The sequence below is a fragment of the Myotis davidii genome, unplaced genomic scaffold, assembly GCF_000327345.1.
Source record: "Myotis davidii unplaced genomic scaffold, ASM32734v1 scaffold594, whole genome shotgun sequence".
NCBI lineage: Eukaryota > Metazoa > Chordata > Mammalia > Chiroptera > Vespertilionidae > Myotis > Myotis davidii.
This window is the reverse complement of record NW_006285787.1, coordinates 349,027-361,385: the sequence shown is the minus strand read 5'-3', so window position 1 is coordinate 361,385 and position 12,359 is coordinate 349,027. Positions and strand designations below refer to the sequence as shown.

Genomic DNA, 12,359 nt, shown 5'->3' with positions numbered 1-12,359 from the left:
CCCTGCACCCAAGTTTTAAAATAAGTCATGCTATCATCCCACATAGAGCCTGACTTTCATCTTTGTATAGCTAAAATTAAGATAGACTGGTGAATTTGGTCTTTTTGTGCTCCTAAGAACTGGGCACAATTTCACTAGTAAATGAATCTGTGTTCTCTCAGAGTAGGACTTATTAACTAAGATGCAATATGATGATTCCAGGCCACTTTGAAAATTAACTGGCAAGTAACATACCTTATTTCAGACATTGGCAATACTACCTTATTTCAATTCTCAGACTCACACACACTATCCTCTCTGCATGGTTAATGTTCATTCTAATAAAAATAGGGAGAAAGCACTTTAAAAATTATGAAGCACTTAATATATGAATATTGTCTTATAATCTTGTTTCCAGGTCTCACCTCTATTTTGTTTCAGTACATTTATTCTTTTGCACTGAGTGGTGGTACTAAGATAAAGAAGGAATACATCAAGTCATAAGAACCTAAAAAAGTAACCAGTTGGAGAAAACTATTTTCATAAGATCCTGCTTATGAACTAGTTTTCCTGAGAAGAAATTTTTTGAAAAGTCCATTGAGGAAGAATTTCAAAGGGTCTGTAGATAAAAAAAATTATTCTGAATAAGAAAAGGTAAGATATTCTGGCTACTCCTGTGGGTGGTGTGAAGAGGTTGGGGAAGATAGGAAAAGGCAGCACCAGGTATACTATGAGAGACTGATGGGGTGTTCATCATGGTGGCCCTTCCTCTGACTTTCCCTAACCCCAACCTGCAGTCAGGCTAATAAACTCACACAGAGCTGGAATGAGTTTGGGTTTTAGATAAAATGTTGGAGGGTATGAGTCTCACATCCAGATTGATGTGATCGAACAAGACAGCAGGTAGATTCAGCAGTGGGAGGAGAAGCACATACTAACATGCTTGTATGGTGCATGTGTGTGCATGTATGTGTGTGTGTGTGTGTGTGTGTGTATAATAGATGGTGATGAGGACTCTGGGCATTTAATCACTATGAAACTGGGGGATGGAGACAAATTTACTGAAATCTGCAAAAGATAGTGATGGACCAGTTGACCTTTGGCTTGTATATGTTTTTTTCTTCCAAAATGCCTGAGAATATCTGGCATTTTTCTGTTTCCATATGACATATACAGGAATATTAATACAGTGAAGCCTAGAACAAATAAATGATTTATGACAGGTCTGGTAAGATTTATTACTTGCTTCATTAAAACCCATCTCTAAATACTAGTATATTCCAGGAAATACAGGCAGCATATTTGTTTCTCAAATTTACTCAAGACTATAAACCTCCTATAATTTTATATCACCACATGTACTGCACATATATCGATTCTAGTTCTTGAGAGGCTGTCTTTGACCAAATCCCACAATCCTCAGCAGCTTTCTCAGGGCCTTCTTTATTTCCTTATTCCGGAGGCTATAGATCAAGGGATTGAAAAATGGAGTTAACACAGAGTAAAATAAAGTCACAATTTTCTGAATCCCTGCTGGATTGCCTGCTGTTGGGCTCACGTACATCACCATGATAGAGCCATAGAACAGGGACACCACGGCCAGGTGGGAGCCACAGGTGGAGAAGGCCTTCTGCCGGCCTTCTGCTGAGGGCACCTTCAGCACAGCTATGATCACGAGGGCGTAGGAGCCGGTAATGAAGAGGAAGGTGGAGAAAATCAGGACCGAGTTAAAGACGGCACAGGTGATCTCAGTGGCAGGAGCTGGCACACAGGACAACTTCATAAGGGGTCCTGGGTCACATAAAAAATGATCAATAATATTGGGGCCACAAAAAGGAAGCTGGGAGATGAGATAAACTGGGAGGAGAAAACAGGAGAAGCCACACACCCAGCAGCAGGCTGCCATTCTGATGCAGCGTGGAATTGTCATGACAGTGGGGTAGTGCAGGGGCCTGCAGATAGCAAGGTACCTGTCAAAGGCCATGGCAGACAAGAAGAAGGTCTCAGTGGTGCCCATGGAAAAGAAGAAGTAGAACTGTAGGAAGCAGCCAGAGAAGGAGATGGTGCTGATCTCAGAGAGAAAGTTAGCTAGCATATTGGGGACAGTAGAAGTGACATACCAGATCTCCAGGAATGAAAAATTGGCCAGCAGGATGTACATGGGTGTGTGGAGATGGTGGTCCCACCACACTGAACAGATAATGCAAAGGTTTCCAATGAGTGTTAGGACATAGATCACAGAGAAGAGTGAGAAGAGGAGGACCTGGATCTCCCAAGTACAAGGGAATCCAAGAAGAATGAACACACTCACAGGGTCAGAGTGATTATTCCTTCCCAGGTCTTTCATCTTTTTTTCTCTCCTAAAATTGCAATAACAAAACATTGCCATGTTACAAATTACTCTACAGAAATTTTCTCATTAAGATGTTCTCTGCATTTCTTTACAATTCAGTCAGCACCATAGTTTTAGATTGCTTAAAGATTTTTCAGCATTCTTTGCTCTAATGTGATACCAGTAGTGGGAGAAAATAAAAAACTTGGGGGGGGGTGGGTGCTTATTACAGCCTTACCATTGTGATCACCATGTCCATAATGGTCCATTAAACACCTGCCTTTGTTTGGTATCCTCAGTACTACATAAAATAAGGAAGATGCTCTCTTGCCATTCAGAGGCTTTGAAACTAATTCAGAAACATCAGTCTGGGCCCACCATAGGGAGGTTCAAACAATTGTACAGTTTAAGCTCTGTGTTAATAGAAGAAAACATTGCAAGAATGAATAGCCATAAAGAAGAGTTTGTTTACAATTGTAATTTTTAATGCTATCACATGCATACTTTCTTATAGGGGTTCTTTCTATGTAGTATTAAGAATGTTGGAAAAGAGATAAGGAAATCACTTTTAATCAATGATTGTTTACAGTAAGGTCAATTCCAACATTTGTGTGCCCTCTTATTTGGAAAGATTCCATGAAAGAAATTCCACAATTTGCCTTTGCATTGTTAATTTCTCTCAGTGTTTAGTGACATATACACAATTCTATAAAATACTCTTTACTTTTACATTGGTCCTCTTTGCAATTAAAATCTTGTTGCTGAAGAGGAGTAAGCTCCATGCACTGTCCCCTTAAATAAACATTTTACATGAAATTGGTGTGAATGAATGAGGTCCAGACTACAAACCAACATGGTTCTTTTTTTAACTGAAATCCACCTTAACTACAGTACACAGGCTTCAGTCCTCAGTTGAAATTTATCAGATACTCATAAAATACCTCATGATAATATCTACATTTTGCCGCATAGAGCAAACAAAATAAAACTACAGTGTTACATCATTAAAAGCACTCTGGGATTTGAATTACATTACTGTCCATTGACTATTCATTCTCATTTCTCTCTCTCATATATATATATATATACACACACACAACACACACATATATATATACATATGTACATATATGTATATACTAGTATATGCACATCTATATAATAGGATTTGAATTACATTACTGTCCATTGACTATTCATTCTCATTTCTCTCTCTCATATATATATATATATACACACACACAACACACACATATATATATACATATGTACATATATGTATATACTAGTATATGCACATACTATATAATATATATATATATATTACACACACACACACACACACACACACACACATTATCTGAGGCTCCTATGTTAGAGTTCCTCCTGGTTTACCTGACCTATAAATGTGTTTTGTAGGACCTAATCCCTGATATTTTCCTTCTCCTACTATGCTCTCCCCATATGTGATCTGTCATCTAGCCCTTGACATAAAAACCATCCATGCGGGATGAAGCCGAATTTTGTCTCCCTACCTATGAAGTCTCTTCTGCAACCTGATTTATCCACCAAATTTCTTACTCAACATCTCTGTTTGGAATACAACATAACTAAAACACAATATACCCATTTCTAAACTTTTGATTCTTCCAACCTCAAACTGATTAATTCTTACTGCTTTGCCACATCATTAAATGGCACCTCCATTTGCTCAAGCCACAAACTTTGGCTACGTCTTTACCACCGCTCCCAGAACCCTATACCAGCACCATAAACAAATCCACTAGGCTTCATGTTCAAAACATTCAGAATCTGAATAGTTTTCAGCAGTCCCCTCAGCGTTCACCATGAAATCCTCAAACTACTGCCAACACCTCTGAAGTTACCTATTTCCATACTTACATATTTAGAGACTATTACCTGCATAGTACCTAGATAGATAATTTAAAAAATCTGATGTCAATTACTTGTTTTCAATCTTTTTTTTAAAAAATATTTTATTGATTTTTTTTTACAGAGAAGAAGGGAGAGGGACAGAGAGCCAGAAACATCCATGAGAGAGATCGATCAGCTGCCTCCTGCACGCCCCCCACTGGGGATGTGCCCGCAACCAAGGCACATGCCCTTGACCAGAATCGAACCTGGGACGCTTCAGTCCGCAGGCTGACGCTCTATCCACTGAGCCAAACCGGTTCGGCTGTTTTCAATCTTTTAAACACACTTAGGATAAGTCCCAAATTCCTTACCCAGTCTGTACAGACAATGAGTCCTTCCTCCATGCCCTCATTTCTTACCACTTTTCTTCTTCAACCGCTAATACTTGACTGTGCTAAGTGTGACCCATCTCTCTTCCTCACTAATATTCACATGCCTTACTTGGCCTTATTCAGATTTCTGGTAAAAATCAGGACTCAGAGAGGCCCTCCTTAGTTTAGCCCATCTTTGCTACTCTGTTTTCCAATCCTGCTTTAGTTTTCTTCAAAGCACATATCACTACATGGCATTGTATTATATACTTAGTATGTATTTTTGGTCTCAATCACCTGGAAATAAGAGGAGAGGAACATTTTTTGCTCATTGAATTTTTCCCAGAATCTAGGACAGTGTCTAGTATATTACAGGTATTTATTAAATATTTGTTTTCTTAATCAATGAACATGCCCTATATGCTTGTTCTCAGGGGAAAAAAAAGAATACAAAGATTGAAATCTCCAGTTTGCTAACAAAAACAAACAAGCAACTCCTCCTCAAACAAAAATAAGTAAAAAGAGAAGCAAGGTAACAAGGACTTTGCTAGGGGCTACACCTCAGTCTAAGTAAACAGGAGGATATCCATGACAGGAGCCTACTTCAGGCAATGCCATCCAAGCTACCTCTCTCTCTGAATCACTTCATCTTTCTTTGTGTCCCCTTTATCCACTCTACTTTGTGCTCCATGCTTTCTTACTGTTGCTACATTATAATCATGCTCTAATGGTGTGTCTGTGTGTTATGTGTTATGTATACACACTGCTTTTTGCTGTCTTCTGTCTGTATCTATAACTGGTTGTCCATATCTTTAAATATTTTTATTAAATGCTTTTATAATCTTTTCCTCTTATTTTAAATAGGTAAGTGAACTGTTTTAGATTGCTCCCTCTTAAAGAACATGTGGGTATAGTCTGTAACTGACATTTATTTTCCATGTAGCTAGCCAATGTGCTTTAATAGAAAAATGTTCTCTTATTGCCTAGTATTTTCTTCTGCCCCATATTCAGAGTTAAGAAATCTGTTATATGTGACCTGAATAAGTAATGTTATAGAATAAAGCTGCCATTCCACAAATTTTCCTGGCTTATGTGGTTTTTGGTTCAGTTAATATCTGAAGTCAAGTAAAATATTGTTATTTTTATTAAATATATTTACTTAGATATTTATAAATAAAACACATATAACAACATTTATGGAGACCAGAACTGATTCTGGAGACTATGTTATAAAGTTGAGAATCTAATCAACTTCTAATATAGAAAAGCTAATTTACATTTTTTTCAATCTTAGACTAACTTTATTTTTTAAAATTATATTTCAATTATAGTTGACATACAATATTATATTAGTTTAGGTGTACAACATAATGATTACAGATTTATATGCCTTGTCAAGTAATCACACCAATAAACCTAGTACCCATCTGACACCATACATAGTTATTACAATAGTATTGACTATATTCCCTATGCTGTACTTTACATACCATGACTATTTTCTGGATACCTTTCACCTTTTTAACCCTAATTTACATTTTATGTGGAGAAAAACAACACTTTTAGAGGAAGATGAAAAAGACATTATATGTAATCCAAGCTGTGCCTTACCTGAAGCTGTTGTGTGAGAATTACAGAATCCAGTAGAGGACAGACATCCAAATTTGGGGTTCTCTCTCCCGGAATGTGCAGCCAGCCTCAGTTTTCTTGTTCTCTCATTTCAGCAAGAGTAAGTGTGCAGCAAAACCAACACAGTGGTGCTGGCTTTCAAAAGGGGGTGAGTGTTGGAAAGTAATATCAAGAATAGCAATTACTTGACGCTTACAGAATGAACATATAAACAGAATGAAAAGATAATTACATGCAATTGTAAAGGGCACTGTGGTCTTTCCTGAGTTAGGAAGGACCAATTACACCCCTGCCTCTAAAGGAGAGTATGTAGCCAACACATTGTGAGCCATGGCTGCTCTGTCCTGCGCAGCCCATCTTGGAGGGCTGGTGACTCAGAGCACTCTGTGTGAGCATGTAAGCCTTCTGCTGAGCTCAAGGCCATGCACACATATTAATAAATGTGTCAAGCTTTGTTTCTGACCCTCCCGGGTTACCCAACTTTCCCCAGTGGCCTCAACTAGGGATAACAATGAGAACATTTTGGCCAGATCTCAGAAAGTATTCCTTTAACTGAGGTCTAAATTGGTCCAACCTCCAAGGGAATCAGGAAAGAGGAGGAGGCCTGGGTCTAAGCTGAAGAATAAGTTGGCCTTAAACCTTAGAGCAGAATATGAACTATACAAATATAGACACATGAATAAAAAAAGAATCTGAACTATAAGCAGAAGTGTTGATATATGTTTATAGTAAGGCAGCTGTGTTTTCCCACAGAAGAGATGAAACTGGATTTAGAAGTGAAGGTGTAAAAGCAAAGGGTTCTACAAAGCCCAAGAATAGAAAGGCAGAAGTTAGTTATTGCAAATCCTATGTAATAAAAGGCCAATATGCAAATCAACTGAATGACGGAATGACCGGTCGCTATGACACACGCTGACCACCAGGGGGCAGACGCTCAATGCAGGAGCTGCCCCCTGGTGGTCAGTGTGCTCCACAGGGAGAGCACAGCTTAGCCAGAAGCTGGGCTCATGGCTGGTGAGCGCAAGCAACAGTGGTGGTCGGAGCCTCTCCCGCCTCCGCAGGCGGCAGTGCTCTTAATGTCCAACTGCTGGTTTAGGCCTGCTCCCTGCATCAGTCAGACATCCCCTGAGGGCTCCAGGGCTGCTAGAGGGCACAGGCCAGGCTGAGGGACTCCCAAGTGCACATTTTCATGCACCAGGTCTCTAATAATTTATAAAACACTTCAAAAACTCACTTCATCTATTCTATTCTTTCCATAATTCTATACATATTCCAGCTCCAGGTCTGCTGTGGTAATCTGGGATTTTTGCATTCATTCCATGAGGACTTGACTGTCAACTGCTACTTCACTTGTTTTGTGAATTTGCCCTTTTAATCTCATTTCAGCCAGAGAAAAGCAAATCAAACATTTAAACCAACATTTTGCCACAATGTGACTTCAGAATGTATAAATGGAGGGAATGATCTCATCCTGTTTGATTCTGAGATCAGACACACAGCCTTTACAAGTTCTGGGTTAAACTGCAGTGTACTTGGACTTAGAGGGGCTGAGAAGTACGGAAAATGAGTAACAGTGGAAGGAACTGGGATATTTAAATTGCAGAAATAAAGAAAGGGTAATTATTTAAGAGCGATACAATTTGTGCCATTTGACCCCCAAAGTTCAGAATTAAAAGTAATAGTTAAAGGTTTTAGGGGAACACATTGTAACTCAATATGGAAGATAACTTTCTTACAGAGAAACCTACCTGATGATGGCACAGGCTGCTTCAGAAGACTACTTATATCAGGACTTTGTTAGATACACACTGGGAAAGTGGTAGAAAGGATTTAAGCACCAGAAGCAAAGTTCTTCCAATACCGAAATTCCATTATATGAATCTAAGATGCATCAAGAAAAAAAGAAAACTATCCAGATAACGTCAATGAAATAAAAAACCATAATGGGAAACAGTAAGATTAATGAGAACTTGAGGTTTTCATCAACTCTGACAATAATGAACTATATTTTCTAAGGGTCATTAGCTGACAGCAGACAAGGGGGGGTAATGGTGGGGTGTAAGGAATTCTGGATTGCGGATTGGTCAGCAAAATCCCAGAATTATGCCATGGGACTACAAATACTCTGACTCTATTAACTGAAGAAATTGGTATTTTTTCCTGAAAAAAAAAAGTGTGGAACTTTTTCACTCACTGAGCCAAAAACTGGGGTTGGGCGGGCCACTGTTCCCCAACTGAACAAGGAAAACAGATATGACCACGAGGTGGCAGAAGCACACACAAATTTATTTGGTGTCTTTGACAGATTTGCGTGTAGGGGAAGCTGTTTGCCTGTCTAACTTTGTAGGAAGGTAAGTTGTCATTGGTTAGAGATAACTGAAAGACAGAGTGGAGAACGTAGATATGGATTGTGACTCAGAGGAACTGGAGCCAAAGCCAAACTTGGTGATATGCAGCTGCACCAAGGTCATAAATCACTTAACTTTTATGTACTCAGGTTCCTCACAGGTAATACAGAATCAAAACTATTGTTCTCCCCATGTAAGACTGTTATTGTGAGAGCCCCACAAAAGAGTTAGGAAAACCCTTTGAAATTTTGGATCTTTGATGAATTGCAAATATGGCTTCAATTTAGCTTCAACACAAATAAGTACCTCATTGATTCTGGCCCCATTCCCCTAGAATAAAGTACTTTTTATTTTAACCAAACAAGTAAATACATTACTCTCATGGGGTAGAATGAATTTATTATGTGAAATACAGACGTGGCTCTACAAAAAAAATTTTATGTATTCTTTTTTAGGGGATGCCTTGTGCTCAGAGGACTAGCAGGTATCACAACTGTTTTTTGAACAAACATCTCGTTCCCAAGTGCTAACATGTTATCCCATTGGGATTTGGTTTCTCCGTGTATCATTTTTAGTGTGGCAAGTCAGCTTGAGCTGAGCATTGCCTGTAGAGCACTGCTTTCTGAGCCTCCCCTCCCAAGATGTGCGGGGTCCAGGTCCCTGCTGGGAGTCCTCTGGCTTGGCTGAAACGCCCTTCCAGAGTCCCTAATCCTCTCTCTCTCTCCCAGCTTTCCTTAGCCTTTTCCGGAGCTGTTCACAGAAGGCATCCCACTCAACCCTCCCTTGGGACAAATCAAAGTAGTCTTCCTTCTGTAGCCACCGGCCCAGGCGGTGGTAGCTGTGTAGCAGCCGCCGATCAATAGGTTCCAGAAACAGGAGCAGGAGGCAAGCAGTCCCAGGGTTGGCCACCAAGTTGTGGGTGGCAATCCTCAACTCCAGACTGCACCAGGGACTTCCCAAGGCCTGGTGGCTGAGCACACAGAGGGTGGCTCTGCTGCTCTCCATGCTGGCGGTGGTAGCATCCATCCTGTCCTGCCCAACCCCAAAGTCCCTCTCAGGCAGGCATAGCCTCAAGCCCGCACCATCTGGAAGAGGCTGCTCTAGGGCAGGAACCAGTTCTTGCAGCACCCAGGCTTGGTCCTGCTCACAATAGGATATGAAGACATCGTAGTGGAATTGATTTCTGGGGTGCTGCCCACCCAATTTCCACCACCAGGCATGAAATAGGGTCCGCAGGCGGTGAAGCCAGGGCCATTTAGGACAGCTAAGCAGTGCAAGGAAGGTCATCAGGAGCACCAGACTGGCACTGGTTAGAAAGGCCTGAAACTCAGAATCATGTGAGCAGTGACCAGAAAGGAAGGCGAGCAGTGGCGTCCTGGAGTAATCAGAGGCATTGGCCTTGCAGATGGATTTCTCCAGCCCATACACAAAGGTGTTTGGGGCCCGTGTTGCCCAAGGCCCCACCCAAGAGCTTTCACACTGGCAGGTGAAGGTGACATCGGAGAAATAAACATATTGCGGCATCTGGGGGATTAGTTCCTGGAGGCTGCTGTCCAACCCCAGGGCCCATTCGGAGCTGAGCAGCAACAGCCGAAGGTGGCCCAAGCCTCTGAAGCTGGAGACGGAGAGGTTCCCGAGGTTCAGGTTGCTCAGTGCCAGTACCTGTAACTGAGGCAGCTCTTTCAGTAGCATCTCCAGCTGCACTGATCTTGCATTATAGAGGAAATCCAAGTCCCCCAGCTCCAGCACTCGCAGCCTGGGCATCCCAAATAGACGCAGATCTCCTGCACCATTGTGATCAGACCAGAAGTGCAAGTGCTCCAGGAGAGGGAGCCCTAGGAAGACTCTCCGCTGAGAGAAAATGAAGGTGCTGCAGCCTCGCAGAGTGAGGTGGCGCAGGGACGGGAAACGGAGTGTGGCGTTGTTCGGATGCAACAACATAAAGGTAGTTTGTAAGGTAAAGTTCTCCAAGAACAAGAAGGGTTCTCCCTTGGGGACCCTAAACACTATGGAACCCTCTGCCCATAACTCCAAGCTGAGCAGTGCTGGAGGCCAGGGAGGGTAGATCTCCATCATATCAGGGGAACCCAGCTGCAGATGGCTCAGCTTCAGGGGACCCTGGAGCTGTCTGCCTGAGATATGCTCCAAATGGGTGCCCAGGAGGTTCAGGGAAGTAAGGGCAGGAAGAGAGGAGAGCCAGTCTGGAGTTAGCATCTTAATTTGGTTCCAACTCAGGTCTAAGGTCTTCAGCCACCTCAGTCCTTCTAGGCTCTCCCTGGATAAGTTGGAGATGTTGTTACCACTCAGCCAGAGCTCCTGGAGTTGAGGAAGAGAGGAGAAGGCCCTGCAGGGCAGCATGCAGAGCTCATTGTGGGACAGATCTAGCATTCTCAGATTTGAGCTGACCAGCCCTCCCGGGAGCACCAAGGTTGGGCCCAGCTTATTCACTGACAGATTGAGCCTCTGAAGCTGGGGCAGGGCACTCAGGAAACTGGGGGGAAGTAACTGAAGGCCATTGGCATGAAGGCTGAGGCGTTCCAGGGATTGGCAGCTTAGGAGATCTCCATCTTCTAGGTTCCAGACTTGGTTCCTCCCGAGGTCAAGTGCACGAAGTGCAAAGTAACCTGTCACATTCCCAGGCAATTTTTTTGCACCAGTTCCCACAAGGTAGAGGGAGTCCAAGTGGATCAGTCCTGAGCCTAAAAGATCTAACACATTTAGTGGGGTGCCATTCAATCTCAGGGAATGGAGCTGGAGGCCACGCAGAGCCTGGCTACCCACTCTGCTCAGTTGCAGGTTGGCAGACAGATCCAGCAACTCCAGGAAGGGAGTCCGTGGGCTGGGGCTGGGTGTGTGAGAGGAGCCAGAGACAAGGTTTGGGAAGAGCCCTTGCAATTCCTGCAGGTCTGTCAGACAGCTGTGCCTCAGGGTTAGACGACTAAGGCTGATGGGCAACTGGACATCCTGGCTATGATTCAGGCAGTAGCCATGGAAGGAAAGGGTGTTGAGGAATCCGAGGGGCTCCAGTGCATCTGGAGGGAGAAACAGGCTCAGGCAACAGGGAGCATGATGCTCAAAGGAAAGGTGCTGCAGCTGGTCCAATCCTTGAAACGTCCCAGATGTAATCCTGATGGCGCCCAGCTGCAGTCTCAGAAGCTGTAGTGTGGGGAAGTGTCCAAAGGCATCAGCAGGCAGGATGGTAACTGTGCCCTGGAGACATAATGCCTCTGTATCCCGGGGCACTGCCCTCAGGGCCTGAGCCAGGTTTTTAATATTGGAGCATGCTGCGAAAAGGTGCAGTCCTGGGGCCAAGGTACAGAACGGGATGTAGTAGGAGATGTTAGGTAATAGGGAGCTGTCTCCTATGGTGCAATTGGGAGCAGTCCATGCCCAGCTCATCAAGCCGAGGCTCATCAAGGCCAGCAGGAAGAACGAGAGGAGAGGGAAGGAGAACTAGAGGGGACAGAAGATGAGCGTCAAATCCTACAAAAGCCAACAACCCCAGGTCTGGGCCTTCGGATACTCACAAAACACAGTATGTGTAGGACAGTTCTGTGACTGCAATATAAAGGAGACATTTGGCCAAGCAGAGGACTCAAGCTATGGTAATTTAGTATTCCCATATAGCTATGCCCCCGTACAGACAGAAAGCCAGTGGAAACTTAAACAGAGGTAGACCAGCAAGAAGAGCCTGCAGACTGTGAGAGCTCTCAGCAGAGAAATCAGTGTCACTTCCCAATTCCCCTGCTGGGGATGATCAGCTCAGGTTTCTAACTTCTTTGGAGGGGAGCTGTGAGCTACGAATGGGCTACTTTCAAGACTGAG

At 42.8% G+C, this 12,359-nt stretch overlaps 2 protein-coding genes across 2 annotated transcripts; both read right to left on the bottom strand.

Moving 5' to 3' along the window:
• Positions 1 to 1,357: 1,357 nt before the first annotated feature.
• LOC102753188 (olfactory receptor 11H6) lies at positions 1,358 to 8,128 on the bottom strand. The gene is made up of 2 exons (XM_006756773.2): positions 8,108 to 8,128; positions 1,358 to 2,326 (listed from the first exon to the last, which is right to left on the bottom strand). Exons 1-2 carry the CDS (start codon positions 8,126 to 8,128, stop codon positions 1,358 to 1,360), a joined length of 990 nt encoding a protein of 329 aa, XP_006756836.2.
• Positions 8,129 to 9,239: 1,111 nt separating this feature from the next.
• Positions 9,240 to 11,948, bottom strand: LOC102752911 (toll-like receptor 11). The gene has a single exon (XM_015559455.1). The coding sequence runs from the start codon at positions 11,946 to 11,948 to the stop codon at positions 9,240 to 9,242; it is 2,709 nt and encodes a 902-aa protein (XP_015414941.1).
• Positions 11,949 to 12,359: the final 411 nt, after the last annotated feature.

Bases quoted from the DNA above. Each gene is read 5' to 3' on its own strand.
- LOC102753188 (XM_006756773.2), bottom strand. From the start codon at position 8,128: ATGGTTTTTTATTTCATTGAC. The intron at 2,327-8,107 runs GTTATCTGGATA...AGAGAAAAAAAG, and splicing joins TGGTTTTTTATTTCATTGAC to ATGAAAGACCTGGGAAGGAA.
- LOC102752911 (XM_015559455.1), bottom strand. From the start codon at position 11,948: ATGAGCCTCGGCTTGATGAGCTGGGCATGGACTGCTCCCAATTGCACC.